The 15,287-nt window shown below is 44.6% G+C and overlaps 1 protein-coding gene across 2 annotated transcripts in view; it reads left to right on the top strand.

Annotated features, from left to right (window-relative positions):
• The window catches only part of GAS7 (growth arrest specific 7), a 62,894-nt gene that overhangs the window by 31,008 nt on the left and 16,599 nt on the right, over positions 1-15,287 (top strand). For both annotated transcript variants that reach the window (XM_026860961.1, XM_026860962.1), the window contains exons 5-7: positions 118-171; positions 8,378-8,467; positions 10,743-10,858. In XM_026860961.1, coding sequence (XP_026716762.1) covers positions 118-171; positions 8,378-8,467; positions 10,743-10,858 — 260 coding nt within the window. The remainder of the gene's footprint in view (positions 1-117; positions 172-8,377; positions 8,468-10,742; positions 10,859-15,287) is intronic.

The raw sequence follows: 15,287 nt of genomic DNA, 5'->3' as shown, positions 1-15,287 counted from the left end.
TGAGGGGTGGCCGTGGCCGAGCCGCGCCGCGCCATGGGGTCCGCCTAGCGCCGGCCCGCGCCCGCCATGCTGGGCTCCGAGAGCGGCCGTGACGCTGCGCCCCGCTTGTCTCCACAGGCCCCGGGATCCCCGGCGGCGCCGCGGCGGCAGAGCAAGGAGAGCAGCCTGACGGTGAGTCCGGGGGGCGGGCGGGCAGAGCCTCCACCGCGAGAAACCCTGGTGTTTAAACACTAGTCAGTGAGGGGCTCAAGGGAGGCTTTGGGGTCTCTGACCCGGGTAGGATTCCAGCATCATTTTCCCTGTGATTCTCGCGGTTCTGGGATGAGCCGGAGGTAAGGACGGACCGAGGAAGAGGAACACGTGTGCTCCAGAGGTGCTGGCTGTGGACCAGGTGCCCTGAAAAAACTTCCTCATCTGGTAACCACCACCACCCCCCCCCGCCTTTGTATTTGAAGAACCACTGAAAGCTTAGAAAAATACAAACTCGAGAAGATGGATCAATGTCCTGCCAGGACATAAGCTTTATTTTTTTCTCAGAGAGGTAGTGGAAGGTATTTTTCTGTGCCAGATTGTCCAAGTGAAGATTTCTGATGAGAAGTATCAGCAAAGATTTTAGGTTTTGATATGAGGTTAATTTTATATTTGCTTTTTAATATTAGTAATATGTCTGACAGTTAAGATGTTCTCAGTACCGTCTTTACAGACATTAATATCGTTCGTATGCCTGGTGGCCTCATCTGGAACACAGTTTGCATTTCTGGACTCCTCAGTGCAGGACAGATTTAAAAACAGGAAGGAATAGAAGTTGATTAGTGAAAGTGGCTGAGAATAGAAAGGTCTATTTAAAAGAAAATAATAAAGAAGATAAATGAGCAGATAAATGAATTGCTGGTTTGGACAGATTCAGCTGCAGCCTTCCAGGGCTGTGGTGCTTGGGGCTGGAAACGTGTCTGGGGCACCTAATGCTGCCCACTGCCTGCCTGGGACAGAGGGGCGGGAGCAAACTGGGGGCTGAACATCATGTCCAGAGGGACTAGACACGGTCCTGGGGTGAGGTGCACTGGGTCGCTGGGGACAGCATGAGCGACAGTGCTTGTATTTCCGAAATACTGCTTACGGGGGTGAGGGCTCAGGCTGTTCACTGAGGGTGGTTTTCATTGTCATATTTGCTGGCCCATGTGCCATCTTGTAACATCTGCAAAGCAAGATGGTGTTGTGTGTTATGTCAGGGACATTGACTGTGTGTTTCTCCAGCAGAAGTCTGAAGTTTTGAAGTGGGATGCACCAGACAGAAAAACCAAGCTGAATTTAACAGCTCTTTGGTCCAAGCCATTGCCTGCATCAAGGAACCATTGTGAAAAACAGTATTTTCATATGAAGTATTCAGAGCTGTAAAGCAATGTAATTTTTCCCCCTGTCTCCTAGGAGGTTATATTTGTTCAGTGCCACTCAAGCCGATGTTGGGATGTTCTGGTTAACAGAGCTGCGGGGCACATCCTTAGCTTGCTGTCATTCGATTTTTCTTGGTCTGTAGCAGTGCTCAGGCAGAAATTCTTCTTGCAGAGGGGAATTTTGTGATTAACTTTGGGGGTCTCAGTCTACTACACCTCCTCCCAAACTGAAGTCCTGGGATATGCAAACTGCAGACATCAGGTGAAGTCCAGCCTGACCAGCGGCCTCAGCCTACCTGTCTCTGTTTTACCACTTTCAGCAGAGGGTGGGAGTTCATTGCCATCTGCCTCCTCTACATCCAGATAGCCACTTGGGAGCACAGCTTCTGGAAATCCTGAAGGCGGGTGGGAGCTGGAGTATTTCTCATCTATATGCACCCAACAAGAAGAAGAGTAGGGTGTTTTCTCTTTGGTAAATGAATGTTACTAACACTGTTTTCTTTGGAAGGGAAAACCCTACTGGGTTATATCAGAGGCAGTTACGAAACAAAACGGCCGCTTGCACAAATTATTGATGCTGACTTAGGAAGCAGCAGTGCAGGTCTGTGGTCTGTGTTAATTTTGCAGTGAGTTTCAAGGTACACTCATTAATTTTAGGCTGTGTGGTTTGCTGTCTGATTCCTGAAGAGCTGTCTCTCTGGCCTTGAGTTGCTGTGGAAGCAGAAGCTCCTTTACCATAGGTGAGGGAGAGTTAAAGGGAGGAGGTACAGGGGGGTATTGACAGGGACAGAGCTATGTCTCAACTGAAGAGCAAGAAACCCATCTGATGCTACAGTATTTCTGAGTGTGGGTTTCTTTCTGAAAAATGTTTTAGTGCCTTGTCAAGATACAGCATGACTTGGAAAATGCTGGCATTTGTATTGCGTATGTTGGACACAGATGAACTTGTGCTGCAGATGGGAAGAGGAGCTTGGTATTTTCTGCTGCTGTGCTCTGCATCACACACAACGTGATGAACACAGGATGAGGCTGCATGTTCAGCACCGTCCTTCCTTCTGCCCTGGGGCTGACTGCATGGCAGAAATGGTCAGAAATTCCCTACTCTGACAGGCACAGACCAAATTGTCTCTGGACCTTTCTATGGATAGACCAAATAAAGAGGGCTTCTCAACACTTTTGGCAGAATCTTCTCTTTGAAATAAGAAGTGTATCAACTGACTTTGTTAACAGTCAGGACTTCAGTTCTGTGTTCTCCCTTTCGGTTGTACCACAGCTGCGGCATCACCCTGCCAGCTCTAAAACATCATACAGACTCATGATGTTGAAGCTACCTAGACACAGTCTAGGCATTCTTGGGTTTCCCTATCTGGAGTTAAAACTGTCCAAGCCTTTGTCTGTTCGTAAACTTTTCTGAGATCTCCAGCCTTTGCATTTGGCTTGTTTTACCCAAACGGTTCCATTTGACAGGTGAACTCATTACATCTAGTGGAGTTGACCATTGCACTTTTCAGGTCTCAGCTGAAGTTGTAAAGCAGATACTGAAGTTAGGCAGTCTGACACATCTGTGCTGTGTTTAAAGTGCTGTGAATGTGCAGAAATCAGGAAAAATAATCTGCATTTTTAAGTTGAAGAAATGAGCAAGAATGTTGCCCTGCTTTAGTCACTTTAGCACGGCACAGTAAGCTCACCCACTGTCTGCTGATTTATTTATATAGTGTCTTATGTAATAAACATGTACTTGATTACCTAAGCCTAGATCAAATTATTCTTGCTTTATTCATGTTGCTTGGCAATGTCTCATTTACTGGTGAGTGCCGGTAGCAACTTCAAAGCTTCCAGAGGACTTTGAAATCCATTAAATGAATGTGTGTGTCCAACACAACAAAGCTCCTTGCTCTTGTGTGCACTGCTCTTGTGCAGATCCTGCGTGCTCACCTGCCTCCCTGTGACGTTCTTCCTCTGTCACCCTTTTGCATCTCAGACATAATCAAGAGTCACCACAATGTCAACAGCTCATTTTGCCATCACTGCCATTGTATTCATGTGAAATACAAGCTGGAATATTTAACTGCTAAGAGTATAATTGCTTTTTCTCATGATCAGTATACAGGCAAAAGTATTTTAATCTCTTGACTGAGTTTGGTACACAGCAGGCATCTCAAGAGAAGTGCATCAGTTTGTGTTGCTTGTGTAGTTTTCTTCTCTCTCCACATTGAGCCTTGTTGCCATGTTTCTCACAGCACGTCTTCTCTGGCTGTGCACCATCTCCTAGCCTTGGTGACGGAGTGGCTCTCTCACACAGGTTTTAATGGTGCCACTTGTGTCCAGTGGCAACTGGAAGGACAGGCTGCTGTCCGCAACGTGTTGCGGAGCTTATACTTGGAGTACACCTTGCTGATGTCCTGTCATTAATTTTGCTTTATTGCAAGCTGACAACAGCCATTATTTTTATTAGTGAAGAGGCTGGATGAGGACTTAATATCATGGTGAAGCTGATTATCACCCTGGCTGTCCCAGTGGAGCCTGTGCAGATGTAATGCAGGTCATAAGGCCTTGTTTTCTCTTAAAGTTATGTGACTTCATCATTAGCTGAGATACGTGTTTTAATTTGTTTTGTTTCTTACCGGCATTACAGCTGTAATAGCTTCTGAATGCTTTTGTTCAGGCCTTTTTGGCTAGTCAGCATTGTTGAAAGAGATTAGTGCTGCGATGGTATATCCTGTTGTTTAAATTTGGACCTTGCGCATAGCCTGACTGGCTTGAGAACAGTTGTCCTTCATGATTAGTGACACCAGGGATCCTTTGCACAGGAAAGGGACGTCACTGTGGGACTAATAGAGCTATTTAATGCTGCCAAACATCTCAAGATGCTTTGGCATCAGTCAGAACTAAGCTGGTGAACCAGAGTGATTTTTTTTCGGCTATCTTAGATTTTAGAAACAAGAAAAGGAGCATTTCAGGGTGAGGATGGGGGAGAGGGCGAGATGTGGTCACTGCACTACTGATGTATGGCTGTGTCCTGCTCAGTGCCAGCCTGGTGTTCCCCTCCCTGCTGGGAAACCCTGAAAGGTTTTAGAAATTTTCAGCAATAAGATCCAAGAGCTCTTGTTTAAATAGAAGAAATCTAAAAGAAAGAGTCACAGGATTTGCTACGCAGTTGTGCATAACTTTTAGTAATGTTTCTAGAGTTTTGAAAATTTTCATGCCTCCTCCGGGACTTTGTGTAGAAACTGTAAGTTACGTTAAGTTCTGTTGTTCTGTTTATAACCTAAATAATCCTTTTTTTTTTTTTTTTTTTTTTATTAAAATTCTGACACCACTTTCCTTTTAAATGTGATACTAGACCCAAATGGCCTCACGACTTTTTCCAGACAATTCAGCATCATTTCTGGACAGTTAAATATAAGCTTCTGAGAAGTGAAGAATGTTTGATCTATTCATCAAACTTTGAGTCGGATGTATTCTTTGAGAAACATGTGAATTAACCCTACTCTCATCACCTGGTGAATGTGCACTCACCATTCCTCCTCTTGCAGCATGTACGGATGTGGTACGCTGCATTCAGCCCGCTGCAGTGGGAGCCCTTCACCAGCCTGAGTGTGGGCATTTCCAGTGACTCTGTGTTTATTTCTTCAGGATATTAGTGATGTAATGGAGAGTCTTAAAGTTGCTTCCAATCGACACAGATTTAGTTTTTAGCAGGGAATAGGAATTTTTCTTGCAGTTTCCCTGTGCAGCTGCAGGAAACAACTTGTGTGTGCACTGTACATGCTTCCTGCTGCGCATCACCTCCATGTCCTGGTGTGCAGTGCTATGATGCCCAGTCTTCTGATAAAAGCTGCAAAACACAATTAGGTTCCTATTTCCCCCCCTTCTCATGATCCAGTGTGACTGTTGTGCCTCAGAAATCTGCCTTGAAAACACTGCTGTCTTCATGGGAAGCATTTGGTCCTTTCTCAGCTGAAATAAGTTGCCTCAGGTGACACAAAACTCCGCTCAGCAGTGTGTTTCCACAGGGGACCTCCTAGCCATTCTCTGCAAGACCACCAGTAAGAGGACAGGTAGAAACCAGAATAGCTTCTCCTTTCATCACTGCAGTATTGGTGCTCCTGATGTGGAGATGTGAATTATTTCGAGCATCCCTAAAACTTCCATGCAGTCTCTTTACCTCTTTTGCCTTCTGCTGCTAACTGTTTTTAACTTGAGCTAAATCCCAAGTTCCTGTAGCTTGACTGTCTGCTCTCAAGAGGCAGCACCCTGTCCTGGATGCCTGTGATGTATGTTGTATAAGCACGTGTAGTAGCTGTGCACAGGGCAGTGTTTTCGTGCAGGCTGCCAGGCTGGAGGGGCTTCAGGAGATGGAGTTACTGCAGGGGTTGGAGATGCTGGAGGCTCTGAAGAGGCTGGAAGGGCTGGCGTCCATGTGATCTGTGGCATCCATGTGATCTGTGGCTGTCACTCCCATTATTCAGTGAGTGTTAAATGCAGCATCAAATCTAGAAATCCTCAAAGCCAGAAGCTGTTTAAACCTGTCTTGACATCCCATGGTTACCTATAACAATGTCATTGCTGACGATAGTTTGTGTCCCCTCTCTCCCCTGCTCTGGGAGGATGAGGTGCAGCATTGCTCACTCCCAGGAAGCAGTTGGCCTGCTCTCATACGTGGCAGAACAATTGTGAGCAGGTTCTGAGGCCTTCTGATTTTTTCTAAGGTGAAACTACAGTGTATTGTGTTATTTGAAAAAGAGCGTGTAGCACAGAGGTGTGTCCAGCTACAGGCACAGCTGTGATCAGCAGTGGTGTGGGGTTTGGTGACCTGTGAAGTGAAGCGGCGGGTTCTGTCTGTCTGCCCTTGTGTGCCCATCGGTGCGGGTCCAGGTTGGTCCTTGTCAGATGCTGGCTGAAAGTAGCAGTTTGGCTTAAGGTTTCTATATTGTATTCTTAAGACATTTGGGATGATCAGTTGTGAAACTTCCTGGTGGGGATGAGAGGAGTCACCTAACAGGGTGTTGAGGCAGTGCCTGCCAGCAGCTCTGCACACCCCTGCATGCGCCTGGAGGAGCAGTGCCAGCTCCTCTCCTGTGGCCGGCTGCTTCCAGCAGGTGATGGGATCTGCTTTCAGGCTCTTAAATCTGGTGATCCCTGAATGGCGAGGGGAAGGTAACCCAACCTACCAAAAAAACCCAGGGCAAGGTGGGCTTGTGGTGCTGTCCTGAGATAACTGAGCTGACAGGGAAGAGGCAGGAGAGGAAAATTTCAGCAGAGACAGAAGTTGTCCTCAGTGAAACATCCCTCATGGAGGAGCTTCGTGCTAGAGGCTGTGGTGGTAGCAGGTGAGCACTAGCACCTCTGTTGCACAGCCATCCTGCTCTGCTCTGATCTGATGTTTTATAGCTCCTGATGCATAGCACTTCTTATGGGGAATGTGAAGGGAGAGGGAGGTGTTTTCAGCACCTCCTGTTGTCTGCTGTTGGGACCGTGTGGCTGGTGGAGGCTGGCCTTGGCTGGAGATGCAGGTTCACTGGTGCACGGCTGCTGCCTGCAAAGTGATGCTGAAGTGAGAGCCTGTTCTCTGACCTGCATATCACATTGAAGCCTGATGGGAGCTGGAAAGAAGCTGGAAGGGAATACACATGGTTTAGGATCTAGCAGAGGTGGCAGCCAAAGACACCATAGGTACAGGGTCAGCAGCCTGCTTTAAAATGGATTTGGCAATCTCTGGACAGAGTGATTTTGTGGAGAAGGTGGGTGGGGAAAGCTCTGGCATTACATACAGGACAGCCACTGAAACTTCAGCATGGGCAGACAGTGGCAGATCCGATGTGGGTTTGTAGGAGGAGCCTTGTAAAGGCTTTGTCTGTATTGCTCTAGCACATTGGGTTTACACTGTGTCAGCACTTTGCAGGATGTCACCATGTCCTTTTTATTCCTCTCTGAATAGCCCAAAGGCAGATTGACTGCGTGTAAGCACTGCCTTTAGGGCTGTCCATGCAGCTTCGCCAACCCTGCCCACAGCTTTTTTTATTTTTGATCTCCTGACCCAGAAAAACCCAAACCTATACGGTTACATTTGTGAGTCTTCCATCCCCAATTTCTGTTGGTTCCTTGATTAACGCACAAGTATTCTTAGTGTCAGTGAACCTGTGGGTGCAGTAAGAGGAACAGCTTTTAGTGTGGCTGACCAGCAGAAATTTTAGGCAAGCATTATGTATTGGCAGTGATCTCTGACTCGCTGATGCTTCCCTGGAAAGGCTAAACTGCATCCAGAGTTACTCTGCAGCATGTTCTGCAGTAGCTGTCACGTTCTTTGCTTCCACTGTGCTTTTATCAGGCTACATTTTCTACTATGATAACTTAATGAGCACTTGTACTTTTGTATGCCTTTGTTTAAGGACTGTGTGATGTGTCCTGTCTCACAAATTGCTGTGGTTTTGGGGCACAGAAGTCTAGCTGACTTTTGAGACCCACTGTTCTTTTTTTGCACAGAGCATCACTTTCTCTGGGATAGATGGAAGGGCCATGCACTGAAAAAATTTATTTTTTTTTTTTAATCCTTTCAGAGACTACCATAGCCAAGATTTTCCAATGAGATATAACAATAGTGCCTTCAGTGCTCTCTGCTGTTCATGCTATTTCTTGTGTTTGGGGTGTGCTCAGGGTGTTTCATGTCAGGATTTTTACCACAGTTTGTTAGGTTTCTAGGAGATCTCCCTGTATGGTGCTTTCCAAATCAGGCAGATTTTCATCATGTGAAATGGGTAGTTTATTTTCCTCTGAGTGAACACTCCTGCTTGCTTAGAGGAGCTTTATGGGAATACTTAGCTGCTGTTTCCATGCAACAACCAATTTTTCTTCACTGATGTGCATTCACTGTGAATTTTCCGATTGGAAGAGTGTGTGTATAACCATTCATTTGCATATTTCTCATCAAGAGCAAAATTTCATTATCTTTTAACTCTCTTTTCCTTTTTTTCTTTTTTTTACAGATAAACTGTGTGACTTTCCCCCACCCTGACGTAATGCCAGAGCAGCAGTTGCTGAAACCTTCAGAGTGGAGCTACTGTGATTATTTCTGGGTAAGTAGGCAGCCAGCCACATGCCATACTGCAGCTCCTGAGCTTCTCAAAAAGTGGAGCAAACAGCTTGATTTGTGGTACAAGGTAAAGGAGAATTTGGGCTGAAATGCGATGTGTTAGGGCAGCATCAGAGAGACTGAAGATGCCAGTGGATATCAGGTGGAAATCATCTAACTGGTCTCAGATGTGAGATTGGAAGTGTCCAGAAGGGCAAAGTCAGCTGTCAGGAAAGGGGGAGGATGTAGGACAAACTGCACATCTCAGCATACCTCAGCCAGAAGGGCTGTGCAGCAGGAGTGGGGATAGGGAATGTTATTTCAGTGTTTCCCCGAGCACGAGAGCTAGTGAAGCACAAAGGAGTCTGGGGGTATCATATTTAAAACAAGCAGATACAAATTTTATGTTAAATTGTAAAACTCATCCCCAAAGAATATTCTGACTAGATGTTGAATGACTTTTTTACAGGATGAAGTTTGTGAAGGTCAAACCCATTAGTAACTCTTAAATTGAGTAGTTTTAATGCAGCCTTCAGCACAGGAAGTCTCCAGTGTCTGTGTTTCTGTGTGTGTCCTGTCATGCTTAGCTCTGCTTTCAGGATCCCGAATCAGGTTAAAATGATACAGTAGTCCTTCAAATGTGGAGCTAATATAAAATATTCTACTGGAAGACTGTTTTGGGGAGGGGGGGGGCGGGGGGATTACTACCACCTTCAACAGTGAAGATTTTATGGATTTTGTATGTGGTTTTAGTTACCAGTTATTGAAGTGTTTCCATTTAAAAAAAAAAAAAAGTTGCCCTTACAAAAAGGTGTAGCTCTTGGAGGCTTGTGCTTGCTCAGCATTGGTGTGAGGACTAACAGCAGTAACTTGCTAAAACACACGAATGTACTTGGAGATGGTCGCATTACCAAACCATCAAAGTTTCTTCAGTTTGTTCAGTCTTCCAATCCCAATGAGCAGTAAATCATTAACAGTGTATAGGCTTGTTTTTTGCATGTGTCTTAGAGTAGTCACTGCCCTGCTTAGTTCTTTCCATTTAGGCTTGGCCACTGCTTGGCTTCTTCGGTTTGGCCACATCTTGCTCTCAGTGAAACTCCACTTAAAGCTGCCTTTCTTCTGCAAACTTTTATCCTCCCGTAGCGCTGCTCCTGGAACTTTCCACTTGTTCAGCCTTGCTATCCATGGTCTGCTGGTGGCTCGCCCTCCTTCTTCAACCAACTCCACTCCTCCCGTTGTCTCAGCTGCCCAGTGCCTGGCGTGGTGTTGTGCAAGTCTTATGCTTTGATTAATGTGACATTTTTCTCTGTGAAAATGTGCAGCACCCAGGGTGTTGGAGCAAAACCTGTAGTCCTCCGGGAAGGGTTCTCTGGGCCTGTTTGTTGGAGGAGTATAGGAAATTAAGTTCTGAAATAGGGAAAAGCACAGAGAGAAGAGAGACAGCAGAGAGAAGACTCTGTTGGTCCTTGTAGAAACCCTGAAGTCGCGGAATCACAGAATTGTCTAGGTTGGAAGAGACCTTGAAGATCATCCAGTCTAACCGTAACACAACATTAACAGTTCCCAACTACACCAGATCCCTCAGCACTAAGTTGACACTACTCTTAAACACCCCCTAGATGATTATACAATCAAATCTTAAAAAAACTACCCTTCAACCATACAATGTATTACAATCAAAACTGAAGGAAGCTGATCAACCATTGGAAAGTGCTGTGTAGGGTGAAAGATGGGATGCATGGAGGTGGTCTGTTGAACACGTCGCTGGTTTACCCTGCTTTACAGCAGATCTGTGCAGACTCTCTGAGTGCAGATCAGGGTTGAACTTGACAGTCTATTAAAGGTCATTTAGGGTTGCATTACCTGGAAGGAGCAGCAGTGTCCTTCTCTCTCCCCCAGCAGTTCCCTTGTACTGGCTCCAGGATCCCTTCTTCTCTTTGCAGGTGAGCCATCGGGGCTTACGCCTGCCTGAGCCAGCCCAGCAGTGTTAGCAAGTAGGAGAGGCCTAGGTAGGCAGAAGGGAAGGCTGCTGCTTTGGCCCCAACCTAGTCTTATGCTAGCTAAAATTAAGTGTAAAAGGTTGGGTTTTTTTTTAATAAAAAAAGTAACAAGAGGAGGGGGAAAGAGAAAGTGTTGGACTGTTCCTCTGAGAAGGGCTGCGGTGCTGTGGCCAGTCAGCTGCCACCAGAGGAGGGCTCCTCGGATACTTGCCACTGGGAACTGCATGTCGCTGGTTTTTATCCCCATATCTTTTTGTTGAACTTCCTTTTTCTTTCCAGGCTGATAAGAAGGATTCTCAGGGAAACAATACAGTGTCGGGATTTGAAATTCTTCTTCAGAAGCAACTTAAAGGGAAGCAAATGCAGAAAGAAATGGCGGAGTTTGTTCGAGAAAGGTAATTAGCACTTTGCTATCAAATTAACTATTTGTGGCAACTTTTGTTTTCCTGATTTAGATGTTTCTTCAGTACATTAATGACCTAGCTTAAACTGCATAAAAGATATGCTACAAAGTCTTAAAGAACATCTAATGTTTCTTTAATGTCCATCCACATTCTCCAGTCCTCCCCAGCTCTCACTTTTCTCTCCTGCTGTACTTGTCTCAGTTGTATTGCATTCAGGCTGTCCGTTTAGACAGAGGAAACCAAGAAGGTTTTAAACTGCAGATTCAGGAAATAATGTAGACATGCGAAAAACAGAGTAGAGGTGGTATGTAGAAAAGAAATATTTTGTCTGAAAAATAGAGAAGCAATTTGTTGACATGGAGCATAGGCACAGTTTCCTAGAGGAAGATGTAAAAAGACATCACTTGAGACTTAAGGTGGTTATGGAGCTAAGTGACCCATACAGATAGTTAGAGAGAACCCCAAGTCATAAAGGCAGATGTCGCCAATGGAAATTGCCAGAATGCCATTAATGGTCTGTTGCTCTGCTGATGTGGGAAGTGCACTGAGCACCAAACAAGCAGTCGATAGATGCTCAGTTCAGCCATGTACAGGAGTTGATGTGACAATAGGTAGTGTCACAGTGAATAGTGAAATTGCTTGTCATGTGTCCAAGCCAGTGTAAATCATCTTGAGGATGACTCTCAAAACCTGAGAACAGCCCACAGGGAATAAGCGGTGTTTATTCCCACAAGTAAGGCAGAGCATGCTGATGGATGTTTTCTCCCGGAGGCGATTGCACCAGCTGAAGGAGCTGCTGTCCTCTGTTTTTGCCTCTATGTTGGTACTTGCTGCTGAGTTGGTATTGCGTTCCTGCTCCGCTGCTGCAGACACAGCATGACTGTGCTGATAAAAATCAGTAGAGGCGGAAGCAATGAATGGGTAACAGTCACCTGTGGTGTTTGGGGGCAGTTTGATTGTGCAGAATGTGCAGATAGTTGCTTTCATTTGTGGTGTATTTTCTTTCTCCTTCTCGTCCCTTTTTTAGTATTACAGATGTGACAGCAGTGGAGAAATGCAAAGCATAGCCCAGCAATAAACACGATCTGATACAGGAGGTGCAGAGTGCCCAACATCCACCTGTGGTACCTACTGCCTTTGACATAAGACAGTCCTAGAGACAGTTGCCTCTGTGATCCATGAAAAAGTGTGACCAGAGGATACAGGTAGAAGAAAGGACCAGCTGGTGAAGGCAGAATACAATTGAGAAGTAGTTTTGATAGGCTAGAAGATGAAGGAGAAGGCAAGCAGAATTGTGATAGCCATGGCCAGGGAAAAGAGGAGGAAAGCTGCTCTGAATAAAGTAATATATAATGAAATTTGACAGAAACAAAAGAAAGGAGCATTCAATAGGGAGGGGAAGTTGATATAAATGAGAGAGAACAAGGAGAGAGGAGCTCTGACACTGGAAAGAGGCATGTTCATGTCTTCAGTAGAGTAAGAAATAGGCCTGTTAGAGACGAAAAGACAGAAAAGATTCACTGTGTGCTGGAAACAAAGACAGTTTGGAATGGAGTGTGAAGAGAATCTAGATGGGAGTTACTAGAAGATTAATAGATATTTTTTTTGTTTTGTTCTTTTGGCGTGTTTTTGGAACAAATGATTCAGGATTGCTCTGGGTGGAAAAGAAGGATGGTGTTGAGCTGGAGAGGTTACTCACAGAAATGAGAGCTCATGCCATCGGGGAAACATTTACATTCCCAGCTAAGAGGGTGGAAGTGCTGATAAGATTTTTATGATGACCATCAGATGGCTCAGGGAATACAAGACCATGTTTAAGTAGGGGTTTTCATTTCCAGAAAAATTCCCTCCATCTGTACAACCAGCCTTCTGGAGGTGAGGTTCAGGCAGCTAAAATAGCTTTAAATAGGAAGCTGGGATGAGACATGGTAACTAGATTTCTTCATCAAATAACCGAGAGGTACTATTAACTGAAATTTAGTTTATCAAGTAGGTGCTTTTAGAAGAACTACTTGTGAATAGCAATCCTAGACTGACCAATTATGTGTTCATTCAGTTCTTGTTGAGAAAGGTAGGGTTATAATACAGACTTGGAATTTTAATAAGACAGACCTCAAGAAAGGGAGGAAAATAATTAGTACATTGACTGAACTGAAAGATCAAGGGTGTGGGTGTAAAGGAAGGGAAAAAATACTTCAAATCAAAAGTGGAAATATGGTCCAGCATTTACATTCAAGTAAGCATTCTAAAATGGCCAAGAAACTCTGCAGGCTGCCCTGAATACATCAGTCTGTCTGAGTATAAGAAGTAGGGTGTTTACTAGCAAAGGTCTTAGGCTTTTGGCCACTCACTTTTGAATTGAGCTGGGCTATCCTTAGAAAATTTAAAATAAATAGCAGATTATTTAGCCACATGAAAATAAACAGAAGCAGGAGAATGGCTGTAGCGAGTCTGATGAAGGTTTGTGTAGCCCACTGACTTTAATCAGACTGTGGCAGTACTGAGTGTGTAAGAGGAAAAGAGCATTAGAGTCTCTGTCCTCCCAGCTTCTAATACCCAGAAGTTTGGGGCTTTCCAGAGCCAGAGTTTGCCTTAGTTCTGCCATGTTCAGCAGATACTTGTAAACATCTTCCATTGCTTGTCTAACTCTTTTGAGTCTTTTTATATTTTTGACCACTGCAACAATTTGTAGAAGACTTCTGCTATTTATGTACTACAGAAAATTAATAATGCTTCTGTTTGATAATTTCATTCTTGTTTCATAATCTGGAGAAGTAGTGTAAAAAGACTCATAGTCACTCTTTTCACACAGTGACAGTTGTGTAGATGTCTGTCAGATATCCTCTGTCATCTTTTCTCTGTGTTCCCTGTGTTGTCCTAATCTACTTAGTTTCTTCTTACATGGTAGTCACATCAGATCATCTTTGCCTCCCTTTGTAGCTTTTCTTCATCCATTATAGCATGTTTTTCATGAACTATTGGAATGTGGGCACACGAACTACTTTATTTTTAAAAAAGAAGCATAAGAGAGCAGGGAATAAACAACCAAAGAGCAGCTAAAACTAATAAGGTCAAGATGGTATGGGTCAAAGTGCACTTATAATTTGTAATGCTTCTGACTGCAGTGTGAAATTCTTCAAATTCTGGAATTTTTAAAAGAAGTTAGTGAAAACAAGAGATTCAGAGTTTTGTTGGTGTGAAGGTGGAGTGGCTGTGGAACAGCTGTGTGGATTTCTGGAGGTAGGCTTAGAAGGCTCAGGAGTCCCTGTGTATGGTATGTTGGTGTTTCGTAGTCACCACAGTCCGGAGTTTGCAGGGTGTTCATATTGGTCAGGGAGCATTTTTTTTTTTTTAATTTGTTGATGTATATCTTCATCTTGTTTTTTAGCCTCTTCTGAGGTGTTCAGGGTCTTTTGGCCACAGATGGTGACAGATGCCAGGCTGGGGTGGAACAATTTATGTCTTATAATTGGGGCTCTTAAGCGATAACAAACTGACATTTTTATTGTGATTTTTTTTTTTTTTCACTGTTATTCCTCCTTGCCAGGCAGTCTGCCCTATTAATAGTGCTGTCCACCTGCAGTCCAAGTAACACTTGAAATCCCAGAGCCTGGGCCAAAGCTGGGACCGGTAAGGAGCGCTTCCATCGAAGCCAGTGACATTGCATGTAGGGTGCCACTCTTAGGACAAGCACTAGTGGCAGCAGACATAGTGTGCCTTATGTGTAATTGTGAAAATCATGAGGCTTCCTTTGTCTTGCTGTATTCAACACTTCCCCAGCTACAGCAGTATCAAGGAAGAACTTCATGGGGGTTTAAATTCATTATTTTCACAGCAAATCTTTATGATGAAACATGGTTATTCCTCTGTTCATGAGACAGAGGACCAAGACATGGATTGTGTGAGGGTCTGTCTGTATGGGCAACTCAGAACAGTCAACAGAGCAGCTAGCATCTTTGCACACCTAGCAGCCACAAGTAAACCACTCAAAGGCATCCTTAAGCCAAAATCCAGTAGTAATAAAGTTGTGTGGTGAAGGGTATAGACCAGAGCTTTGGTTAGGAACTCCTGGTAACTGAGGCAAAAGCAGGGCTGTACACTTGGATATTTCTCTCAGCTACATTTAGATGTTTGCATCTTTATTATAGTTGAACTATGCTCCCTTTCCAGTCCATAGAAATTGTCAGTTCTGAGACAAGATTAGTCTCATCCCAAAGTAGTTATTCAAAGTAGGTCAGGTGAAATGTGCCTGGATAAAGCCCTTTTCATAGTGAAGTCCTAATCACAGTGTAGCCTTTGGTTCTGGGCAGCTGCGTTTGCTGATCTTGACACAGCAGGCGTGGAGGGCTGACTGATTTTGTTTTCACAGGAGGGGGAAGAAGGGGACCCCCACATGCTGGGTGAGGTTTGTAGTTGTACT

This window comes from Athene cunicularia (assembly GCF_003259725.1).
Source record: "Athene cunicularia isolate RWA chromosome 18 unlocalized genomic scaffold, athCun1 chr18_part1, whole genome shotgun sequence".
Taxonomy (NCBI): domain Eukaryota; kingdom Metazoa; phylum Chordata; class Aves; order Strigiformes; family Strigidae; genus Athene; species Athene cunicularia.
Note: the sequence above shows the minus strand (reverse complement) of the source record. Positions and strands in the feature narration are given on the sequence as shown.